The sequence below is a fragment of the Orbicella franksi genome, chromosome 14 (assembly GCF_964199315.1).
Source record: "Orbicella franksi chromosome 14, jaOrbFran1.1, whole genome shotgun sequence".
NCBI classification, from domain to species: domain Eukaryota; kingdom Metazoa; phylum Cnidaria; class Anthozoa; order Scleractinia; family Merulinidae; genus Orbicella; species Orbicella franksi.
In genome coordinates, this window is record NC_138158.1 from 21,761,371 (window position 1) to 21,783,580 (window position 22,210).

Sequence of the window (22,210 nt, forward strand, 5' to 3'; positions counted from 1 at the left end):
AGTGGATTTATTCGCTTCGAGCGGCGGGTACTCCGGAAATCAGTGTCTTTCTTTTAGTAGTGGAAACCCACAGAACGATAACTCGCCGAAATCGCGTTAGATCGGCCCGAGGAGCTGGCAAATAACAAAGAATACAACACAGCAACAGGGTAAGTAGATTTTATTCACAAACTATAAGAATAATTGGCTTTTCAAGCAAAGCCGTTGCATTCCCATACAAACCTTTATAAATTCAAACCGTTGTAACACAACACCTCCATATGCTGCAAGGCGAGAGTCATGTTTCGCGTGGTCAAATTCGGTCGTCATGTAATAGTACATGTGATATGTCACGTTAGCCTGAACGTTTGCATAAAAAGGGAAAAAAAGGATAACATTGAGAGCTTAGGCCGCCTGTGGTCAACCCAATTTTACATTGATAATCAGGATGATCCGCTATTGCATCGCTCGAGACTCTTTGTTATGCTTCGCGCGAAACTTATCACGCTTTATTTTCCCGTTGCGATCGTTTGGCCGGGGCTGAAAACTACGAAGGGGTGGCATGCGACTCGTGAAGTAAATGCATTTATCAAGCGTTCTTTATTTCCTTTCCCCGTTCGCCAAAAAAACGAAAAAAACAGGTCTGATTCCATGTTAATCTCCACATGATCTTTTATGTTACGGTGTCAATTTATCGATTGGTTAAAACTCTCCCCCAGCTCCCTACGCAATTTAAAACCGCCTATTGCTGTTTCAAAGTTCATTTCTTCTTTCATCAGTCCATCGGGAGTTGTAAACAACAATCTCTCTCAGATTTGCATTTATAACAGCATCAACACGTTTGTTCTCAGCAGCAGCTTTGACTCGGTACAAAAGACACAAAAGTTGAAAAATCAGCAGAGCAATGATGTGGACGATACAGCTTTTCTCGCCGCTTTCAGTGTTAACAAGTTCAATTGCACTGCTTATTTTAGCTGTATGTCTCTATCTTCACTACAAAACCGTGGATCACAACCGCCCCGCGATCACAGCAGCTGAAAAGCTTTCACGGAGGTTGGGTTCCTACGAGAAATTCTTCTTGACGAGCGCTAAAGTCAACAACACTGGTAATATTCACACGGTATTGTTTCTGGAATCTAAAGTGAAGCTTGACCACGTCCACGTAAAGAATGCCTTGTTACTGCTTTTAGATCAATATCCCTTGCTACGAATGCGAGTTGTTGAGAGCAGATTCAGCCAGCCATATTTTGAAGCGATGGAAATCCCACAGGGCAGTTTAGACTTTCAACGACTGGAGGATGTTAACTCGGGAGAATGGCTACATGCTTTTGAGAAGCAAATTAATGGCATGCCTTTAGACACAGGACGAGGGCCTTTGTGGCGAGTGACGCTACTTAAAGAGACAGCGCAACTGACTTGTGACCACAAGGAAACACTCTACAGAAACACGCTTCTTTTTACGTTTCACCACATGATCAGCGATGCGCTATCTATTTTTGAATTTCTGAAGAAACTGGTCGAATTTGTGGGCTTGCTGTACTATGGTGAGCCAGTTGTAGTGAAAAGTTTGCCGTTTCGCCCAGTGCTCGAAGAGACAATGCAACATTTAATAGGCAGCGGTCCAAGTATCTGGGAAAAGATTTCGACTGCTGCAGCTTTCCATTCGCGCAAACTTAAAGTAGCTTTGTGCAGTCCTAAGCCAAGAAATCCTTATTTATCGAAGTTTCATTCGCGGATTTCTAGTCACTCCGTGCCTCAAAAGACGTATGTTGTGCCTCGAAACATGACAAAGGAAGAAACAACAGCTCTAATAAGATGCAGCAAGGCTAACAAATGTACTGTTCACGGCGCCATTATGGCTGCAACACATTTAGCAATATCACAGCTACTTTTTGAGGGAAGTAATAAAGACTTCAAGAATCCGTTGGTGATAGATAGTGCTTACACCGTTAACGTGAGAAAAGAATGTCAACCAAGGATCGAAAGCCAAGAATTTGGAGTATACGTCACTTTTGATTCACTTCAGATTAAGGTACATTCTTCCAGCGTGTCGACTCGGGAAAGTTTTTGGGATTTCGAATGCTCCTGTACTCGCGAAATTCACAGCAGGATCCGCCATTTAGGAAGTCACCGCAATGTTCTGAAACTTTTTCAGTGTGTTAATCCAGAAACAGTTTGTGCTTTGTCCCGCTTTGATGTCGACCATGGAATTTACAGAGAACTGTTCAATTTGACAAATCTTGGTTCCCTGTCAATTGATCCAGAAGGAAAATTTCCTTACAGATTTGCTGGTTCCCATCTAGCCATGCAGTGCGCAAAGATTAATTACGCCATCGGCCACAACATTTTTACCGTAAATGATCGATTATATTGGACTGTGGAGTATTCTCCTGAGGTCACGTCCAAGTTTCAAGCAGAGAAGTTCGTTGATTTGTCTCTTCGTATTCTGGTGGACGCTTGTAGTCCATAGATTCTGTTCTGTTCTGAAGGCACGAAACGACTAAACGTACGAAAGGCCATCAAAACAAAACGAACGAAAGCCAACGAAGAGCCAATGGACTAAGACTTAAACCTATGACCTTTGTAATAGTCAGCTTTCTCTTCAGTTGCAGGTCAGCTAATGTTTGTCTGTGCGCATCAAGAAAGAATTTTGATTTGATTTGTCTTGAAGACTTTCGATAAGCGATTTGAACTAAGTTAACCGTGACTGCCAATGCAGGCATATAGCAAAACTCAGTAAAGGATCGAATCGCGCATGCGAGGACTTTGCATGAACAGAAAATTTAATAAAGGGATTTGAAGAATGCGTTTTGTAAGCGAATTCAAAGACGCTTACCACAACTGTTCGTTTGTTTATGTCCAGCCAGTACATGCCTCCGTGGGTTGTTTATGACAATGTATACATCAAAAGTCTTATGAATGGTTTTGATGTTTTGTTTTGTTTTTTTGTTTTTGTTTTTGTTTTTGTTTTTGTTTTTGTTTTTGTTTTTGTTTCTGTTTTTGTTTTTGTTTTTGTTTTTTTTGTCATATATTTAAGAAGCGAATGATACGAAGTATATGTATACATCAGTGAGATAAAAATAACTTTTTTACCAACAAAGAAGATAATGACACGCCAGGAATTTGAGCTTCTACATTCTCAAGTGCTCTCAAATAACCATCGTGAAACTAGTTTTGTTTTAGGTACCTTGAGAGTCTTGCCGAAACCGCTCAAAAATTATAGGTTTTTGAAAAGACAAAAGTTACACCTTGTAAAATCAACAAAAATGAGTAATGAATAAAATCTTGTCTGGTTTGCATATTATCGCTACAGCCGCTGCAATGCAATCTTTCTGTAATCGTTGCATACCCAAGCATAGTTAATAGAATGAAATGGTTAATTAGCAAGGCCGGTTAACATAAAATAAGCACTGAGTTTACTTAACAGTAGTTAATATTGACTCAATTTTATTTTTTTTGTTGACATTTAATGACAGTACTCGAGACTGCAAGATTAAGTGATTCAATGAATTTAAAAACATTAACAATGTTAATTGTTACAATTAATTTTTAAGCTTTTAGTTTAAGTGGACGGCAGGTTGTCACACTGTACCTGTATCTAACTATTTTTTTGGTAAATAAAGAAGAATAACTATATTGTTCCAATATATTTCTTATAACTTTTTTTTTTAACTTCAGTAAACTGAAAAAAAAAAAACAAAAAAAAAAAAACAATTGACTGCTGCCGGGCTACAAAGCCGGAAAAGCTAATTTGGTTGGTTTGGTTCCTTTTGCTTGGTCTTTGCCTATCTTCGCCTTTGTCTCTTGTCAAATTTATTTCCACTCGAAGTCTAACTCGAAAACCAACTCGAAAACCAACTCGAACTCGAACTCGAACTCGAACTCGAGTCCAAACTCGAGGGATTATTTCATGGCGCTTCGATTTTGCTTAGATAGTTATGCCCAGGTATAGATAGGAAAGATCGAAGTGGCTCTGCTAGCAGGGTGCTGTTCCCAACTGATTCAAGACCGTTCAATACAGAGTCTTCCTTTTTCTTGAGGTTTGAGGGTCGAAAGTGCGATGTCGAGGGTGGGGGATGAAATGTCGGGGGTCGAGGTTAACATGTCGAGGGTTAATACCGTATCTCGCAGACCTGATTGTTTATCAACCTTACAACATCCCAACATTCATGACACTTTGTCTCCTTGCGCCCCGAAACATGTGGTGTGGCAACGCGTGTTTCAGGGCGCAAGTGAGTTCAAAGTACGGAACTTGATATAGTGAACGGGTCATTTTGGAGGCTCTGTTAGGGGTGTACCCATGTCCCCTGTCTGAAATTCGCTAGGCGTTTTAGGGCACTCAGCTGAGAGTGAGAAAAAATACTCAGCAATGACGGACTCGATTTGTTGGACGTGGACGTTTTAGCATATATTGAGACCTGTTAGGGGTAAATTCCGACAAGCGACATGGCCTTGAAAAGGCGACATGAGGGCTATGAATTGGCGACGAACGACAGACTACTCCAGCGAAATAGAGAAAGCGACACCAATGGCAAGATAGACCGACAACGAATTTCGGAACTGAGAAAGCATCGATTGTTTTAAACGTCTCAGTCGAAGTGAAGACGCATTTCCAGAGTTTTAAATGTGTTTTCCTCTCTCACGCGCGATGTCGACGGGTCGTGAAACCCAGGCTTTCTTATATATGCTAAAACGTCCACGTCCAATAAACCGAGTCCGTCATTGCTGAGTATTTCTTCTCACTCTCAGCTGAGTGCCCTAAAACGCCTAAAAACACGCTTAAGGACAAAGGAAAGAGATCTTCGACCGTCTGCTGCATATTTTTATTAGTGGGTCACCAGTGAAAGAATATGAAGCTGTATTATCAACAAATGGCATCATGGAAGGAAAAGAGAGACAGGGGAAAGCTGCCAAGGTCTTCTCGTCTTCAGCAGAAGATAAGGGTTACGCCAAATTCAAAGGAAGAATATAGATAGGAGAGATTATCTGATTGAGGCCGTTGAAATTTTGAGTTAAAGAACGGTTGTTAAACATAAACATGGTAAAAATAGTCATAGGTTCGATTGTACATTAGGTCCAAATACTGACTGGAAAATGTCTGAAAATAGCAATTCCAAGCGTCTAAATTTCAAAAGTTCCTGGGGGAGCATGTCCTCACATCCCCTAGGAGGTTAGCAACTTCAGCGCTCGAAAGCATGCCCAACTCCTTAGAAAGCATGCCACCAGCCCCTTAGAAGAGTGGAAAAATTGAAGAGGCTAAGAAGTCTTTTCCTTCATTCTCAGTTGAAATATGATGCTTTAAAAGTAACCATAAAGTAACCATTCAACCCACTGACTGGAGAAATGCTGGCTTTACATAAGAATTCCTACTGCTGAAAAGTGGTCGAAGCAAGTGCAAAGCATACAAGGAGTAAATTATATCCAAAGAGATACTTAATTATATATGTACTTGACTAAAACAGCAAGGAACCTTCAATGCGTGAGAAATAATCGTTTCAGCGTGAGAGCGCAAGATTGAATTCGTTTGCGTGAGCCTCATGCTCAATGGGTGAGACTTGAGAGCACTGTGTCGGTTTTTTTTAATAAACAAAGGTATTACGATGTGTTATACATGTAGCTTCGTTTTAATCGAAAAAGGTCAAATTTCCTGACACAACTCCTCTGAGACGAAATTCCGACAGGTGACATAGGAATCTTGCGAAATGCCGACATGGCTGGTGGCGAATTTCAGACAGGGGACATGGGTACCCCCCCTAACAGGACCTCATATATATGAAAGCCTGGGTTTCACGACCCGTCGACATCGCGCGTGAGAGAGGAAAACACATTTAAAACTCTGGAAATGCGTCTTCACTTCGACTGAGACGTTTAAAACAATCGATGCATTCTCAGTTTCGAAATTCGTTGTCGGTCTATCTTGGTGTCGCTTTCTCTATTTCGCTGGAGTAGTCTGTCGTTCGTCGCCAATTCATTGCTCTCATGCCGCCTTTTCAAGGCCATGTCGCCTGTCGGAATTTACCCCTAACAGTTTCTCATTTTGCAATTTATGTGCGTTGGCTGTTAGGCTGGCGTTACATATCTTCGCTACACAGTGCTGCCGAGCCCCAAGAAGGGCGAATGGGACGAGATATGGGCCCGGCACGCACGAGAAGAAAAACAGACTGCAGACTCTTCTCATGTTTTTGAGGACATTCACACTTGTCAAAAATAATCTAATTAACCAACTGAATTAACTAATTCAAATCAACTAGTTTTCGCGGGAGTAACATGAACCGATTGCTCAAACTCTAGCGTTATGTTTAGGAAAGACCAAGTGCAGTTGTCGGACGAATTTCGCAAGCAGAGGTTATTCTTCAGTCCATGTCGTCCACAAGAGGAATACCTAAGAAGGTTGCTTCCGTACTCAAACCGACAAACGCGTCGTGCTCTGGCGATTGCTCTCGACTTTGTGAATGTTTATTTAAGCCGAACAATGGCATATACAACCAGGACGTAACATGTCGATCAAAGTCGATCATCGAAAACGTAGTCGATAAGTCGATAGTACTCGATGTTTGTCGATAATTGTCAATCGACAAGTTAAATTTGTCGATAAAAGTCGGTAATCACAAGATTTTCAACTGATTATCGATTTTATCGACAAAAATACAGACAAATGTTTCAATCAGCTGTGAAATTCAAGTAACCAAACCAATAATAGCTCCAGTGACTTTTTTTATGCCGAGTGTAAACAGCTCTTAAGTAAATGTGTGTGGCAATAAACTTAAATGAAAACCTGAACAGCGAAGTGGTCTGTTATTCATTACAGAATAAAATGTTTAAATTACCTCGAGAAATGATCGATTAACAGTTTCAGCTGAACTAAATCGCGATCTTTTACATAACTCGAACCAAACTAGTTCCCAGGGTCTCTCTAGGCGGGGAGATGAGAGATCCTGGGAATTCGAAGTCATGCTTCTTCGGGGTGACAGAACGGGTCAAAATTTAGACTACATGCGGGAAAAAATCGAGGCCAATAAAGTAATTAAGAAGTAAAGTAAAGTAAATTAACATTTTATTCATCAGTGTTTTTACTTAGTTCAACATTTGAAAAATACAAGCTGTTACGACTCTACTCCCTCTCCGCTAGGTTGGCTAAATTCGCCGGGTTTGTATGCCCCTTGTTTCTCCTTGCACCTGTGACTGTTGTACCAGTCCGCAACCTACGTATGTCTACGCCATACATCGTTTTTTATATTTCCGATACTTGTCGATTGAAATCGATCAAAATCGATCAAAATCAATCATAATCGAACAAAGTCGATAATCACAATAAATTGTGTGATCGACTTTTATCGATTTCCGATATTTGTCGATTGATTAGTATCGACAACGATCGACAATGATCGATTTTTATCGACTATCGAAATAATCGACATGTTACGTCCTGATACAACACGCAAAACAATCGAGAGTTGCGCGTAAACAACTAACTTTGAATCATGTCGTGCCAGAACGACCTAAAGGAGGAATAAACCTATACACCAATCTCGAGAAACATAAGCTCGATCAGATAGCTGCAAGAAATATAAGAATGTCTCCAAAGAAACGTATAGCTTACTTGAAGTAAGGCTACGGCGTCTCCGAAGAAAAACGTACAAGGACTACGAGGACAAATTTTTACTTGCAAACAGTTCTAATCACAGCCGGGCCCGGCGTCACAATATAGAATGCAAGTAAGCAACATTTTCACGGTAAATCTCATATTTTTTCCTCCGAAAGCAAATACTTGGAGACTTTAAAAAAATTACGATAGAAATGAGCCTCAAAAATGCATAAACACATGGCAAATTACAGAGGTGAAACGACATGCAGCTAACAGCGGAAATCAAGCAGACCTATGACCTATAAAAATTTTGCCATAGCACAGTCTTTATATAACATGATGTGCCCGGCTTACGGTACTTTGCGAAACGAAACGAAACGAAACGGTACTTTACGAAATGGTACTTTGTCAACGGTCAAACCAAAATGCTCCCCGGGTAACCAGGCACTCCCTTTATGGGTTTGACAAATAAAGAACAAGGGTACCCGGGGAGCATTTTGGTTGACTGTTGACAAATCGTTGCTGATTACCACCGGTCGGGCTAATTAACAATTAGACCCGTAGCCCTTGCGGGCTACGGGTCAATAGCCCATGAGGCGAAGCCGAATGGGCTATTGACCCGTGGCCCTTAAGGGCGAAGGGTCTAATTGTTTTAGTATCACCCAACTAGTCGGACAGAAAAGGCAATAATAAAGTTAGCAAATGCAAGTTGAAAAAATATTTATTTGGGAATAAACCGAAAGAAAGCGTCACGCTCGATTGCGCCAATTTCGCTACTCCAGGACTATTGCTAATGGTCCTCTAATAGCGTAGCCAATTAAAATGCAGGATTTACATTAGTCCACTAGTTGGGTGATACTAATTATAGTTACCCAACACCGTGAAAGTGTCCTAACTTTTGTGACGCGGCTGTTTTCGAATTTGCGAGCGAAGCAATCTCGAAATAAATGTATCGTTGCGAAGGTGTTGTGGACGGAATCGCGTAGCGAGTGAACTGACATGAAACTTCAACATCTCTTCTTCGATTCTACGAAGGAATTGAGCCGGCAGGGTTATTTTCAGTGGATTTATTCGCTTCGAGCGGTGGGCACTCCGGAAATCAGTGTCCGGAAACCCACAGAACGATAACTCGCCGAAATCGCGTTAGATCGGCCTGAGGAGCTGGCAAATAACAAAGAATACAACACAGCAACAGGGTAAGTAGATTTTATTCACAAACTATAAGAATAATTGGCTTTTCAAGCAAAGCCGTTGCATTCCCATACAAACCTTTATAAATTCAAACCGTTGTAACACAACACTTCCATATGCTGCAAGGCGAGAGTCATGTTTCGCGTGGTCAAATTCGGTCGTCATGTAATAGTACATGTGATATGTCACGTTAGCCTGAACGTTCGCATAAAAAGGAAAAGAAGGATAACATTGAGAGCTTGGGCCGCCTGTGGTCAACCCAATTTTACATTGATAATCAGGATGATCCGCTATCGCATCGCTCGACACTCTGTTATGCTTCGCGCGAAACTTATGACGCTTTATTCTCCCGTTGCGATCGTTTGGCCGGGGCTGAAAACTACGAAGGGGTGGCATGCGACTCGTGAAGTAAATGCATTTATCAAGCGTTCTTTATTTCCTTTCCCCGTTCGCCAAAAAAGGAAAAAAATAGGTCTGATTCCATGTTAATCTCCACATGATCTTTTATGTTACGGTGTCAATTTATCGATTGGTTAAAACTCTCCCCCAGCTCCCTACGCAATCTAAAACCGCCTATTGCTGTTTCAAAGTTCATTTCTTATTTCATCGATCCATCGGCAGTTGTAAACAACAATTCCTTTCAGATTTGTATTTATAACAGCATCAACACGTTTGTTTTCAGCAGCAGCTTTGATTCGGTACAAAAGACACAAAAGTTGAAAAATCAGCAGAGCAATGATGTGGACGATACAACTTTTCTCGCCGCTTTCAGTGTTAACAAGTTCAATTGCACTGCTTACTTTAGCTGTATGTCTCTATCTTCACTACAAAACCGTGGATCACAACCGCCCCGCGATCACAGCAGCTGAAAAGCTTTCACGGAGGTTGGGTTCCTATGAGAAATTCTTCTTGACGAGCGCTAAAGTCAACAACACTGGTAATATTCACACGGTATTGTTTCTGGAATCTAAAGTGAAGCTTGACCACGTCCACGTAAAGAATGCCTTGTTACTGCTTTTAGATCAATATCCCTTGCTACGAATGCGAGTTGTTGAGAGCAGATTCAGCCAGCCATATTTTGAAGCGATGGAAATCCCACAGGGCAGTTTAGACTTTCAACGACTGGAGGATGTTAACTCGGGAGAATGGCTACATGCTTTTGAGAAGCAAATTAATGGTATGCCTTTAGACACAGGACGAGGGCCTTTGTGGCGAGTGACGCTACTTAAAGAGACAGCGCAACTGACTTGTGACCACAAGGAAACACTCTACAAAAACACGCTTCTTTTTACGTTTCACCACATGATCAGTGATGCGCTATCTATTTTTGAATTTCTGAAGAAACTGGTCGAATTTGTGGGCTTGCTGTACTATGGTGAGCCAGTTGTAGTGAAAAGTTTGCCATTTCGCCCAGTGCTCGAAGACACGATGCAACATTTAATAGGCAGCGGTCCAAGTATCTGGGAAAAGATTTCGACTGCTGCAGCTTTCAATTCGCGCAAACTTAAAGTAGCTTTGTGTAGTCCTAAGCCAAGAAATCCGTATTTATCGAAGTTTCATTCGCGGATTTCTAGTCACTCCGTGCCTCAAAAGAGGTATGTTGTGCCTCGAAACATGACAAAGGAAGAAACAACAGCTCTAATAAGATGTAGCAAGGCTAACAAATGTACTGTTCACGGCGCCATTATGGCTGCAACACATTTAGCAATATCACAGCTACTTTTTGAGGGAAGTAATAAAGACTTCAAGAATCCGTTGGTGATAGATAGTGCTTACACCGTTAACGTGAGAAAAGAATGTCAACCAAGGATCGAAAGCCAAGAATTTGGAGTATACGTCACTTTTGATTCACTTCAGATTAAAATACATTCTTCCAGCGTGTCGACTCGGGAAAGTTTTTGGGATTTCGCATGCTCCTGTACTCGCGAAATTCACAGCAGAATCCGCCATTTAGGAAGTCACCGCAATCTTTTGAAACTTTTTCAGTGTGTTAATCCAGAAACAGTTTGTGCTTTGTCCCGCTTTAATGCCGACCATGGACTTTACAGAGAACTGTTCAATTTGACCAATCTTGGTTCCCTGTCAATTGATCCAGAAGGAAAATTTCCTTACAGATTTGCTGGTTCCCATCTAGCCATGCAGAGCGCAAAGATTAATTACGCCATCGGCCACAACATTTTTACCGTAAATGATCGATTATATTGGACTGTGGAGTATTCTCCTGAGGTCACGTCCAAGTTTCAAGCAGAGAAGTTCGTTGATTTGTCTCTTCGTATTCTGGTGGACGCTTGTACTCCATAGATTCTGTTCTGTTCTGAAGGCACGCGCTAAAATAAAGAATTATACAAAATGTATCTAGATTTCAACACTAAAGTGTACATTACAATGTATACATTTTGCACCTTTGTGAGATATACATTTTGTACATTCAATGTATACATTTTGGACTATGAATTTGGAACTCCATTGTATACATAATGAAAGAATGAAAAATGCGAATGTAGCCATAACACTACTGGAAAAATGACCTGAAAAAATCTTCAGGCTCTGAACGGGATCAGAGCTTGAAGATTTTTTCCGTTCAGAGCCTGAAGATTTTTTCAGGTCATTTTTCCAGTAGTGTTATGGCTGCATTCGCATCTTTCATTCTTTCATTTAATTGTTACTGTTGGACATCTATTACCATGTATACATAATGTATAGAAATTTTAATTTGTACATGATGTATACTTTTTGTGTACAAAACATTAAGGTTGTGATGTATAGTTTTTGTATACATAGTGTTAGATGTGCATACATTTTGTATACATTCAGTTCAAAAAATTAATGAAAATGGTCCATATTCTATATTTTTTGTATACAAAACTAAACAGCTTGTAGTTGTGTTTGGCATAAGGTGGCTGCAATAATGGTTGTCGGCATTTTCCAGCCCTTATACTTTGATGGGTCAGTACTATAACTCTTTATCAGTTGCTATTGCAGAAATGGTATGAAACAAATTGGTCAACAACTTCTGATCATTTTCTTGACATTAGTGGTTACCATAGCAATAGTATAACCTGTTAAAAACACCCTTAATTATAGCTTTCAGTGCTAATAACTCAAAAATGAGTTCCTTGACCCCCATTTTTTATGATTGAGTTATGATCAGCGGTTTAAATTTTGGATTTTTGGCCTCACTTTGGATGTTCCAGGCAAAATGCCAATTTTTTTAGCTGTCAAGGTCTCGTTTAGGGTTGCACACAGAGACATTATAGAAATATATACTCCATATTTAGTCATTTTTTTGTATCTTTAAGGGGTCAAAAAAAGTTTTAGCCCTGCCCAGATTGTTTTATTATTGCACTCTGTTGATTTGATTGCTGTAATGATCTTGCAAATGTGCAGCTGTACTGCAATTGGTTGTATTTAACTGCCTGTGCATTGAATGGCACAGGGTTTACTGGATTTGTTAGGCTATAATGAAATGAAAAAATTGATTGACTGTATCATTTGGGTCAATAACTTACTTGTGGTTCACAGAATTGCAATAAACTTGTACATCTTTAAATTTATGCTTACCAATTATGCTGTTTAGAATGTCTGGATCAATTGCTGATTTTCCATTTGCTCCAGTATGGTTTTTGCCTTTCAATTCCTCATTCGTGTAAAAGGCATTCAGCAGGCATGCTGCACAGCCAGTACCTGATGCTCGTCTGGAGGCCTGCTTGATTGTGTTAGCATAAACAAACACACATGAACCTGGGATGAGTTCTACCATCTCCAAATAAAGCAATTATACAAATTAAAGGGCAGTTAATAGTGAATTATTAATTAGAGATAGCAGGTGGAAATGCAAACTTATGAAAAAAGATTATGACTATTACCTGAAAACGGCAAGTATTCAGTGGATGGACCTTTCCAGGTCTTGGTGGCTCAGAAACTGCAAAAGTTAATGGGACATTACCTTTCTCTTTGACTATGTACTTAGCTTATAAAAGCATCTCCAACAATTACACAAGACTTGCAGTCACTGTATTGCTTGACAAGTGCCTGTTGGGCTTAGTCTGCTTCCAATTATCCCACTAGGCTAGCCTGATTTGAAGGAAGGTTTTTACCATCTTTTCGTATAGCGAAAGTCATTCTTGTCCCCAGAGTACCTGCCCCTCTTAGCCCATGGGACCTGTGCATGTGGAACAGGTGGCTCTGGAACATGATTTGATTGATTGATTGCCTAGATTTTAACCAAAGTAATTTGAAGTCTACCCAATTAAATCAACTGTTTTAAAAACGCCTTGTTATAAGAGAGTTTAAAGTGGTTGATTTAATTGGGTCTGCATCACTGACTTGTGTGACTGGTGACTGTGAGATCATATATCTTGATCTACAAATGTTGCAGGTACTTATTACATGCAGTTGCTACTACATCAGTACACATTACCATACCTTTATTTTGTAAAATTTCCTCCAAGTTTCTTTTCAATTGATCATTTTCTTGTTTAAGCTTCTTGCACTTGGAACACACAAAATCTTCATCATCTTCAGACTCGCCGATAGCTTGATTCAGTGGTTGTTGCCTGTGTCTCTTCATTCCTGTAGCTGGTCTGGAGGTGTTCACTGGCTGTCCAAATATTGAAGTAAGTTGATGCCTTCCCATTGGCTGTTTTTGAACAGATTTGTCTGCTGATGGCTAGGTTGGCCGCAGTTGCTGTGCAGGAGGTTGTTGCTGTCTTACTGGCACATAAGTTTCTGCAAGTTTTCTAGCTTCCTGCTGCTGGATCATTAGATCCAATTCTGCTTCTGGATTACTGTCCAGAGATCTTGGTCTTTGATGGTTAGTACCTGGCGAGACTTAAGTGGATTGCTTATTCCTTGACTGGCTTAACAAGGCTTGCTGTGAAGAGTGTGCCTGTGGTTACACTTCCATATATGGGCTATTTAGGTATGTGCCAGAGGATAGTGTTTGGTTTTTGAGGTTCTCAATCCTTAATAGGGTATCGTTTTTGCCCCTGTGAACAATGTGTTCCCAGCATTATCCTTAGGCCCGGTTCAAACGTCGAACTTTACATGTGCCGAACCAAATACCAATTTGGATTGACCCGAATAATTAAGTTCAGCAGTTGATTCAAACATCAAACCTAATTTAATCGAACTTAACTGCAAAAATAAAAGAGTCACTACTGCAAAGGACGGTTATTGCTGACCAAAATGGCAGAAAAATGTGGGAAAGACAAATTGTGAAAATGAAGAGCTTGCTTTTCTTGCAAGTGCGTAGGGTAGAACTAGTTGAAGAAGGCGATCCAGATGCTATCAGCATTAAACAACCGAAGATGATTTTTGAATTTGGTTTGCCTGATATTATCGCTTATTCCCAAAGGAACATCGCAATTCCCCGTCTAGTTCGTTCCTGTTGTTGGTTTCTTCAAGATTCATTTATTTTGTCACCTGCAGTACGCCACCGAACTGGCTGCTTTCCAACCCGCTACAGTCTCATTGTTTTCAAACAAGGAACACTGCATGCAGAAGTGGTTTATGCACATCAGGCAAGTATATTTCATGCTCTTGAAGCAATAGTAACGCATATCGTCCAGCTCTTCCTGCTTTTTTATTCCAAATGATCAAAACTGTTACGTATATGGTTTGTCTTACCATATTTGGAGTAAACATGTGCGTTCTAGTTCTATGTAGCTTACATGAAGTACGCATTAAACGAGTTGAGTTGCATTGCAAATGGCGTCTTGTCGTGCCATCCGTAACATGGTGTCAGAAGTGCTTTGTTGATCTTATGGCGAGCTGCAGCGCTCAAGATTACGTCTTCTGGTTGATATTCAGTCAAAGCAATTACTGAAGCGAAACGAAGCGACAATTCCTTGATTTACGGTACGTACAGCGAATTTCAACATCGACCACGTGCGTTGAAACCCAGCGAAACGATGTCAGACACCGAACAAGATCCTCCACCACCAGCTCCACCGCAAGCTCCACAGCCTACTCCGCCGCCTCAAGTCCTCAGTTTTCCTTCAAATTTTCCAGTACCAAGCGCTATGGTTTGTCGTGGAGATATCACGAGCAACTGGGAATTTTTTAAGCAACAATGGCAAGATTATGAGGTAGCAACGGGTTTGGATCAGAAGAGTCAATCGATCCGATTAGCAACCTTCCGTTCTGTTATGGGAAAGGAGTGTCTGCAAATTTTCCTGAATCTGAATTTTGGCACCGAAGTACTGACGATAACTTCAGCATTGAAGGCGCTGGAAAACTATTTCCTACCAAAGAGAAATGTCGTCTATGAGAGGTATGTCTTTAACTCTTGCATTCAAATACCCGAAGAAACTGTTGATTGCTATGTCAATAGATTAAGAAAACTCGCAGCATCGTGTCAGTTTGGAGCACTTGCAGAAGAAATGATACGTGACAGGCTAGTTATTGGAATACAAGATAAGGGTACAAAAGCTAGATTGCTCAGAGAGAAAGATTTGTCTTTGGATAAAGCTCTTGACATGTGTAAATCAAGTGAAATAACGAATAAGCAGCTAAAGTCGATTCAAAAGGATGAGAAACAAAACAATGAGGAACTGAACTTAGTTCATGTGAAGCGTAAACCGATGCAAGGCAAGATGCCTCCTCATCCGAAGAAACCACCAAATCCAAAGAAACCTGACAAAAAATGGAAATGTAAATATTGTGGCCAACAAAAGAAGCATGCCAAGCAGACAGAATGTCCAGCTTATGGTCAACAATGTCGCAATTGTAAAAGAATGAACCACTTCGCCAAAGTGTGTCAGGCAGGCAAAGAGAAGGTTCATGTCGCTGAAGTGGCAGAAGGTTTTGAGTCTGAGGAATCATTATTGAAGATAGAAGAAATTACTGCAATTAATGGTAGTGGTAAACAGTTGACATCCAGTATTACCTTTGTGATAGAAGAGCAGTACAAAGAGCAATTAGTATGTCAGTTGGACACTGGTGCAACTTGTAATGTGATCAGTCACAGAAATCTAGTTCAGCTGTTGCAGAATGGTGATCCCCCCTTGTCTAAGTCCAATGCCCAGCTAAAGCTATTTGATGGTAGCTTGATGAAGCCTGTAGGTGAGACCACACTCACAGCAGAGAGAAGGGGCAAGCGTCTGGACCTGAGATTCCAAGTTGTTGAGAGTTCTAACAAACCCCTCTTATCGGCTGAGGCTTGTGAGCAGTTGGGACTTCTCAAAGTGGATATAGATCCTGAAGAGTCCATTCATGTCCTGAAAAGCAGTAGTAACCTGACCAGAGATCAGATTCTTGTTCAGTACAAAGATGTTTTTGAAGGGTTAGGCCATATTGGTGATACAACCATTATCACAGACCCCAGCGTAAAACCAGTGCAGCATTCTCCGCGCCGAGTGCCAGTTCCCCTGCGTGATAAGGTCAAGGCCAAACTTGATGATCTGGAAAGGAAAGGAATCGTGGAGAAAGTCACAGCACCGACCGACTGGATTAGCAGTATGGTGGTTGTCGCAACACCAAATAAGATTAGGATTTGTTTGGATCCTAAAGATCTTAACAAGGCAGTCATCCGTCCAAAGTACCAAATGCCTACTCTAGATGAGTTGTTGCCCAAGCTTAGCAATGCCAAAGTGTTTAGTACCTTAGATGCTAAAGATGGGTTTTACCAGGTTGGATTAGATGAGAGCAGCAGTCTCAAGACAACATTCTGGACTCCCTTTGGGCGTTACAAGTATTTGAGGCTACCCTTTGGTATCAACCTGGCTCCAGAAGAGTTCGAATGCAAATTGCATGAGAAGCTTGATAGTCTTCCCGGTGTAGAAGTGATAAGAGATGACATATTGGTCATGGGCTATGGAGAGAATGATGAAGAAGTAAATCGAAATCATGATGAGAACTTGATTCGTCTGCTAGAGCAAGCTCGAAAAGCCAATCTGCGTCTAAACAGCAGCAAGTTGAACCTCAAGAAGTCTGAAGTCAGATTCATGGGACACTTGATCACCAAAGATGGGTTACAGCCAGATCCTGAGAAAGTGAAGGCAGTTCAGGAAATGCCGAGGCCTACATCCAAGAAGGAACTCCTGAGTCTCTTAGGATTCGTTAATTACTTGGCAAAGTTTCTCCCTAGGTTATCAGAGGTCGCCCAGCCACTGAGAGAGATGACAGCAAAGGATGCAAAGTTCATCTGGTCCCAGCATCATGAGACAGCATTCCAGGAAGTGCGAGAGCTTGTAGTCAAACACCCTGTGCTCAAGTATTATGACCTTCAAGAAGAAGTCACAGTGCAATGTGATGCGAGTGAATACGGGTTAGGAGCAGCTTTATTACAAAACGGCCAGCCAGTTGCTTTTGCTTCACGGTCCCTATCACAGACTGAGAGGCAATACGCTCAAATCGAGAAAGAGTGTTTAGCGATTGTCTTCTCCTGCGAAAGGTTCAGTCAATACCTCGCCGGTCGTAAAAAGATAACAGTTGAGTCAGATCACAAACCCTTACAGTCCATTTTCCAGAAGTCAATCCTCTCTGCTCCATGTCGACTACAAAGAATGATGTTGAGGCTACAGCGCTTTAACCTAGAGGTTAAGTACAAGCCAGGTGCACAGATGTATGTTGCCGATCACTTGTCTCGAGCCTCGCTTGCTGTCAAGAAGGAGATGACAGACAACTTTCAAGTTTTCGCTCTTGAACTTGAAACACTTACTCCCTTTGATTCCATCAAAGTGGCTCCAGAAAGGTTAACTCAGCTGCAGAAGTGCACAGCACAAGACCTCGTCTTAGAGAGCCTGAAGACCACTGTTCTAACAGGATGGCCTGAGAGAAGAGAGCAATGCCCAGTACAAGTTCGTGACTACTGGAACTACAGAGAAGAGATTTCACTCCACAATGGTATTCTATTTAAGAGTCAGAGAGTGATTGTCCCCAAAGCCATGAGGCCAGAGATGCTCTCAAGAATTCATTCAAGCCATCAAGGAGTCGCATCATGCCTAAGAAAGGCCAAAGACATCGTGTTCTGGCCTGGAATGAATTCAGAAGTCAAAGCCCTGGTTGAGAGATGTGCTGTCTGTGCCGAGTTTCAGGCTAGGAATGCTAGTCAGCCAATGCAGTCTCATCAACTTCCAGACAGACCTTGGAGTAAAGTGGCTACAGATTTGTTCACTGTTAGTGGAAAGAATTACCTCACAGTCGTTGACTATTACTCAGATTTTGTAGAAGTTAGTGAACTTGAAGATACCACCTCACGTGCAGTTATACAAGTACTCAAAGAACAATTCAGTAGACATGGAATCCCGGACACTGTTGTCTCAGACAACGGACCACAGTATAGCAGTCAAGAATTTCACGAGTTCTCACTCAGCTGGGAATTTAACCATGTGACATCATCGCCACACTACCCAAAGTCAAATGGGAAAGCAGAGTCTTCAGTGAAGACAGTTAAACTGCTATTTAAGAAAGCGGACCGAGATGGGAAAGATCCATGGCTATCGCTACTAGACTACAGGAACACACCTACTGAAGGTATAGGTGACAGCCCCGCCCAGAGGCTTATGTCGCGCCGAACACGAACTCTCTTACCAACAGCGTCAAGCCTTCTCCGTCCCAAAGTAAGCCCACATTCTACAGAGAAATTAGAGCGGAAAAGGCAAAAGGCGAAGTTCTACCATGACCGTCATGTGAAGCAGTTACCTGAATTAGAGATTGGACAAGAAGTCAGAAGTGCACCCCTGCGAAAGAACCAAACGTGGAAACCAGCCACTTGTGTCGAGAAACTGTCAGACAGGTCATATGTAGTCCAAGCAGGCAGTGAGACCCTCCGAAGAAACAGGCAGTTTCTGAGGCCTGCAGCAGAATCCTCGACACCAGAAAAGCAAAGCACCAAGGTTAGCTCACATGAGTCAGGAGTAAATCACAAGGAGATACCTAGAGTACCTGAGTTACCTGCTATACCTACTAGGCCTGACAAAGATTCCTTGAATGAAACTGTTGCTGAAGAGACTAATGTTCCATTGTTAGCACCTCAGAAGACAAGAACCCGGACTGTTCGTCCCCCTTCAAGATTTAAAGATTTTGACATGAAGCGTTAAGCAAAGGCTAGACTTTGAACACTTTAAGTTTGTTTTAGCCAGCTCGGATAAACTGATTTAGTTTGACATAGAACACTTTCAGAAACAAAGTGGATTTGTGTAAGTTTGTTTTAGGCTAGTTTTTGCCAGATATTTGTTTATTAGTTTTTCTTTTTTTAAAGAAAGGGAGATGTTACGTATATGGTTTGTCTTACCATATTTGGAGTAAACATGTGCGTTCTAGTTCTATGTAGCTTACATGAGGTACGCATTAAACGAGTTGAGTTGCATTGCAAATGGCGTCTTGTCGTGCCATCCGTAACAAAAACAAGGTGTGTGCGCATGACAAACGTAGGAAATGTCCAGATCTCTGGGTAAAATTTATTTATTTAATGTATTTGTAATGTATGTATTGGGTTAGGTACATGAAAAGTTCGACGTCTGAATCGGAGTCGCTCCGTAGTCGAACTGACCGACTGACCATGTCGAACTTAATTCCCAGGTCGACCCAGATAACATCTGTCGAACTTAATTGATTCAAACGTCGATCTCATTATGTACCGGTACTTAACTGGGGCCATTAGGTTTGGCACATGTAAAGTTCTAATCAACAATGATTTAGATAAACATATACAGGCAAAAACTAACGATAGATAAATCCGACGTTTCGGCGACATCTTGGCGCCATTGTCAAGGGAAACTAATTAAATATGCGATTTCAAGGGTAACTAAGAGGTCAGAGTTTCTAATTTGCATAAGTTAGACAAAGACTTTAGCGCGAACTGAGTCTGATTGTACATTTAAACACGGTCGTAATTGTTTAATGAGTAACATCTCATTAATGAGACAATCAAACTTGTTGTGGCATTTTTTCAACACGCTAAAACAATTGCGAAGGTCATCCGGAATCCTGCCTGCGTGTCTACTATCAAGATTGCCCAGGAGTTCCCGACAAGCGAACCTAAGCCTCAGCTCATTGATCAACAATGCGTTGTGTATAACTTCAAGTGTGACCAGTGCGATGCTGGTTATGTCGGTTACACCCGTGGCCATCTGTTCGTACGCGTTGATGGACATAGAAGCAAGACCTCGTCAGTACGCAATCACTATGATAGTAGACACGCAGGCAGGATTCCGGATGACCTTCGCAATTGTTTTAGCGTGTTGAAAAAATGCCACAACAAGTTTGATTGTCTCATTAATGAGATGTTACTCATTAAACAATTACGACCGTGTTTAAATGTACAATCAGACTCAGTTCGCGCTAAAGTCTTTGTCTAACTTATGCAAATTAGAAACTCTGACCTCTTAGTTACCCTTGAAATCGCATATTTAATTAGTTTCCCTTGACAATGGCGCCAAGATGTCGCCGAAACGTCGGGTTTATCTATCGTTAGTTTTTGCCTGTATATACATGTAAAGTTCAACGTTAAAATGACACCTCAGGCTGTTCTTTATCAAGGGAAGGCTTTCTTCCATTTATGTATACTGTACATAGACTGACAATGAATATGAATATTAAAATAAGGTAAAATAAATCAAAAACATATTCACTTCAATTCGATTGTTAATATGTTATTGTACCCTGGAGAACAGGCATTCTTTTATTTTATGTTTGCCTTAATAGAAAAGCTCGCGGAGGCGAGCGTAAGGCTGTTTCCAGCGCAGCGCTAGCCTACTCGCAAGTGTGTACAAGGAAAGTCTCTTACCTTCATCCTCGCTCCGAGAATTACTTTTCCGATGTCTTGAACCCATAACTTTTGAACTCTGTGGGCTAGATTTTGTACACTCGTTGTCAATTTCAAGCCAGTAAGAAACAAGCAAAACAGCGTGAAGAAATGAGATCGACCAAAGCCTACATAAGGCGTTGGCGGTTAAATAAAACGCGGCTGCCCGAACGACTGAGCATGTTTTCAAGAACGCCGCTGAACTTTGGTCGTGGACGCATAAACGAGAGGTTACTAAGTTCTGTTTTGTTCGCTTTTTCCGTTTGTACGACCTGTATGATAAAGTAAGTAAAGTAAAAGCTTTATTAATGTGTCAATGTATTTAGTTTTCACAACTAATTGGGGACACAACACAACACAACACAACACAACAGAAAAAAATTAAAATTATTTACAAATAAGGAATAATAATAAAAATGTATATACAATTGAAATATGGAGCATGTATAAATTGTACAATAAAACAATGGGTATATAAGAGGTAGTCTTTAAGAATTGCAAAAGTTACAGCAGCTATTGTTGTTGTTTAAGAGTGACGTTAGGCACGGTCTTTTTTCCCCATGTTCTTTTTAAAAGATTCAATTTTCGAGGAGCCTTTCAATTTATTATCTAGTTTCGACCATGTATGAGGTCCTTGATATGATGGCTTCTTCAAATTCCAGTTCTTCCAGGACAGTAAATCCGAAGCCACAGCAAAGAGTGGACATTATGGAAACTATCTTTCCCAACCTAACGCAAAGATCCCTAAAACGACATTTTACCGCATTTTTAACAAGTCAAAGATGCGGTCTGAAGATAATCTAACATGTGCCAGTGAAAACGTGTTGCCAACAAAGATCTAGAGGCGAATGTGTTTGAGCCTCTTCAGAACGGGTTGAATTGTTCGAGACATGCGCAGTTATCCAGTTTCGTAAATGATAATCCAGAAATTTTAGACGCCAGTGGAATTCCTACCTGCTCACGACGTTCTAGTCATCTGGAGTCCAAAGTTCCAACCGGCTTAGGTTCATCTGAGTTTCAACAACCAAATGGTGGTAACGAAGGACTTTACGTTAATGAGACGGATACAACACTGTCAGATGAGGAGTGCGAAATTCTGAAACCAACGAATACAGCTACCGCTAGCATCGCAGATGCAGTTAGGCCGTGGAACTTCCCTGAAGATGATCCTGCTTTATTTGACATAAGGCCTGCAATTACCTTTGCTGCAGATGAAGAAGAATGTTTAGTAATTAGATGACATTTGGAGTGTCGAAGAAGACTCTGAAACCTCGGATAGAAGTGATACAGAATCCGAAAACACAAGCAAAGAAAGTGATACAAGGGGCATGCCATTGTTCGAAGGAGCTCGTTTAACTTTGGATGTGAGCATGCTGCTAGTGATTACTTTTGCCGGCATGCGTCACAGCATCACAGGGGCTGCTTTAGCCGACCTGCTCAGTTCTACTCATTGAAGTTCACCTTATTACACCTAATTGCTTTGGTCATTCCATGAAGTTGCTGCGTGATTTTTTTCAAGAAGCTGAAGAACCCCATTGAGTTCCACTATACTGCTCGTTTTGTGATGAGTACATTCGTGCAAAAAGACACCCGGAACACTGTACAAACAAACATTGCCTGCATGATTTCTCAAAGGAAGGTTCTCTTGCCTACTTTATTGTTGTACCTTTCATTACCCAGTTACAGTCCCTTTTAGCAAATAAGTA

The 22,210-nt window shown here is 41.1% G+C and overlaps 3 protein-coding genes across 5 annotated transcripts; 2 read left to right on the forward strand and 1 right to left on the reverse strand.

Annotated features, from left to right (window-relative positions):
• Positions 1-49: 49 nt before the first annotated feature.
• On the forward strand, positions 50-2,961 carry LOC145468275 (uncharacterized). The gene has a single exon (XM_081451964.1). It carries the CDS (start codon positions 884-886, stop codon positions 2,447-2,449), a length of 1,566 nt encoding a protein of 521 aa, XP_081308090.1. The 5' UTR covers positions 50-883; the 3' UTR covers positions 2,450-2,961.
• A 3,499-nt stretch (positions 2,962-6,460) lies between these two features.
• Positions 6,461-11,293, forward strand: LOC145468274 (uncharacterized). The gene has a single exon (XM_081451963.1). It carries the CDS (start codon positions 9,491-9,493, stop codon positions 11,054-11,056), a length of 1,566 nt encoding a protein of 521 aa, XP_081308089.1. The 5' UTR covers positions 6,461-9,490; the 3' UTR covers positions 11,057-11,293.
• A 20-nt stretch (positions 11,294-11,313) lies between these two features.
• LOC145468317 (uncharacterized) lies at positions 11,314-14,283 on the reverse strand. Of its 3 annotated transcripts, XM_081452016.1 has the most exons (4): positions 14,087-14,283; positions 13,181-13,585; positions 12,622-12,677; positions 11,314-12,461 (listed from the first exon to the last, which is right to left on the reverse strand). In XM_081452016.1, exons 2-4 carry the CDS (start codon positions 13,389-13,391, stop codon positions 12,261-12,263), a joined length of 468 nt encoding a protein of 155 aa, XP_081308142.1. In that variant the 5' UTR covers positions 13,392-13,585; positions 14,087-14,283; the 3' UTR covers positions 11,314-12,260. The 3 variants fall into 3 exon arrangements, with proteins under 3 accessions (XP_081308142.1, XP_081308141.1, XP_081308143.1); XM_081452015.1 differs by having other exon boundaries at positions 13,181-14,283; XM_081452017.1 differs by having other exon boundaries at positions 11,315-12,458; positions 13,181-14,283.
• Positions 14,284-22,210: the final 7,927 nt, after the last annotated feature.

Bases quoted from the DNA above. Each gene is read 5' to 3' on its own strand.
- LOC145468275 (XM_081451964.1), top strand. From the start codon at position 884: ATGATGTGGACGATACAGCTTTTCTCGCCGCTTTCAGTGTTAACAAGT.
- LOC145468274 (XM_081451963.1), top strand. From the start codon at position 9,491: ATGATGTGGACGATACAACTTTTCTCGCCGCTTTCAGTGTTAACAAGT.
- LOC145468317 (XM_081452016.1), bottom strand. From the start codon at position 13,391: ATGGGAAGGCATCAACTTACTTCAATATTTGGACAGCCAGTGAACACC. The intron at 12,678-13,180 runs GTATGGTAATGT...TAACTTTTGCAG, and splicing joins GGAAATTTTACAAAATAAAG to TTTCTGAGCCACCAAGACCT. The intron at 12,462-12,621 runs GTAATAGTCATA...AACACAATCAAG, and splicing joins TGAATACTTGCCGTTTTCAG to CAGGCCTCCAGACGAGCATC.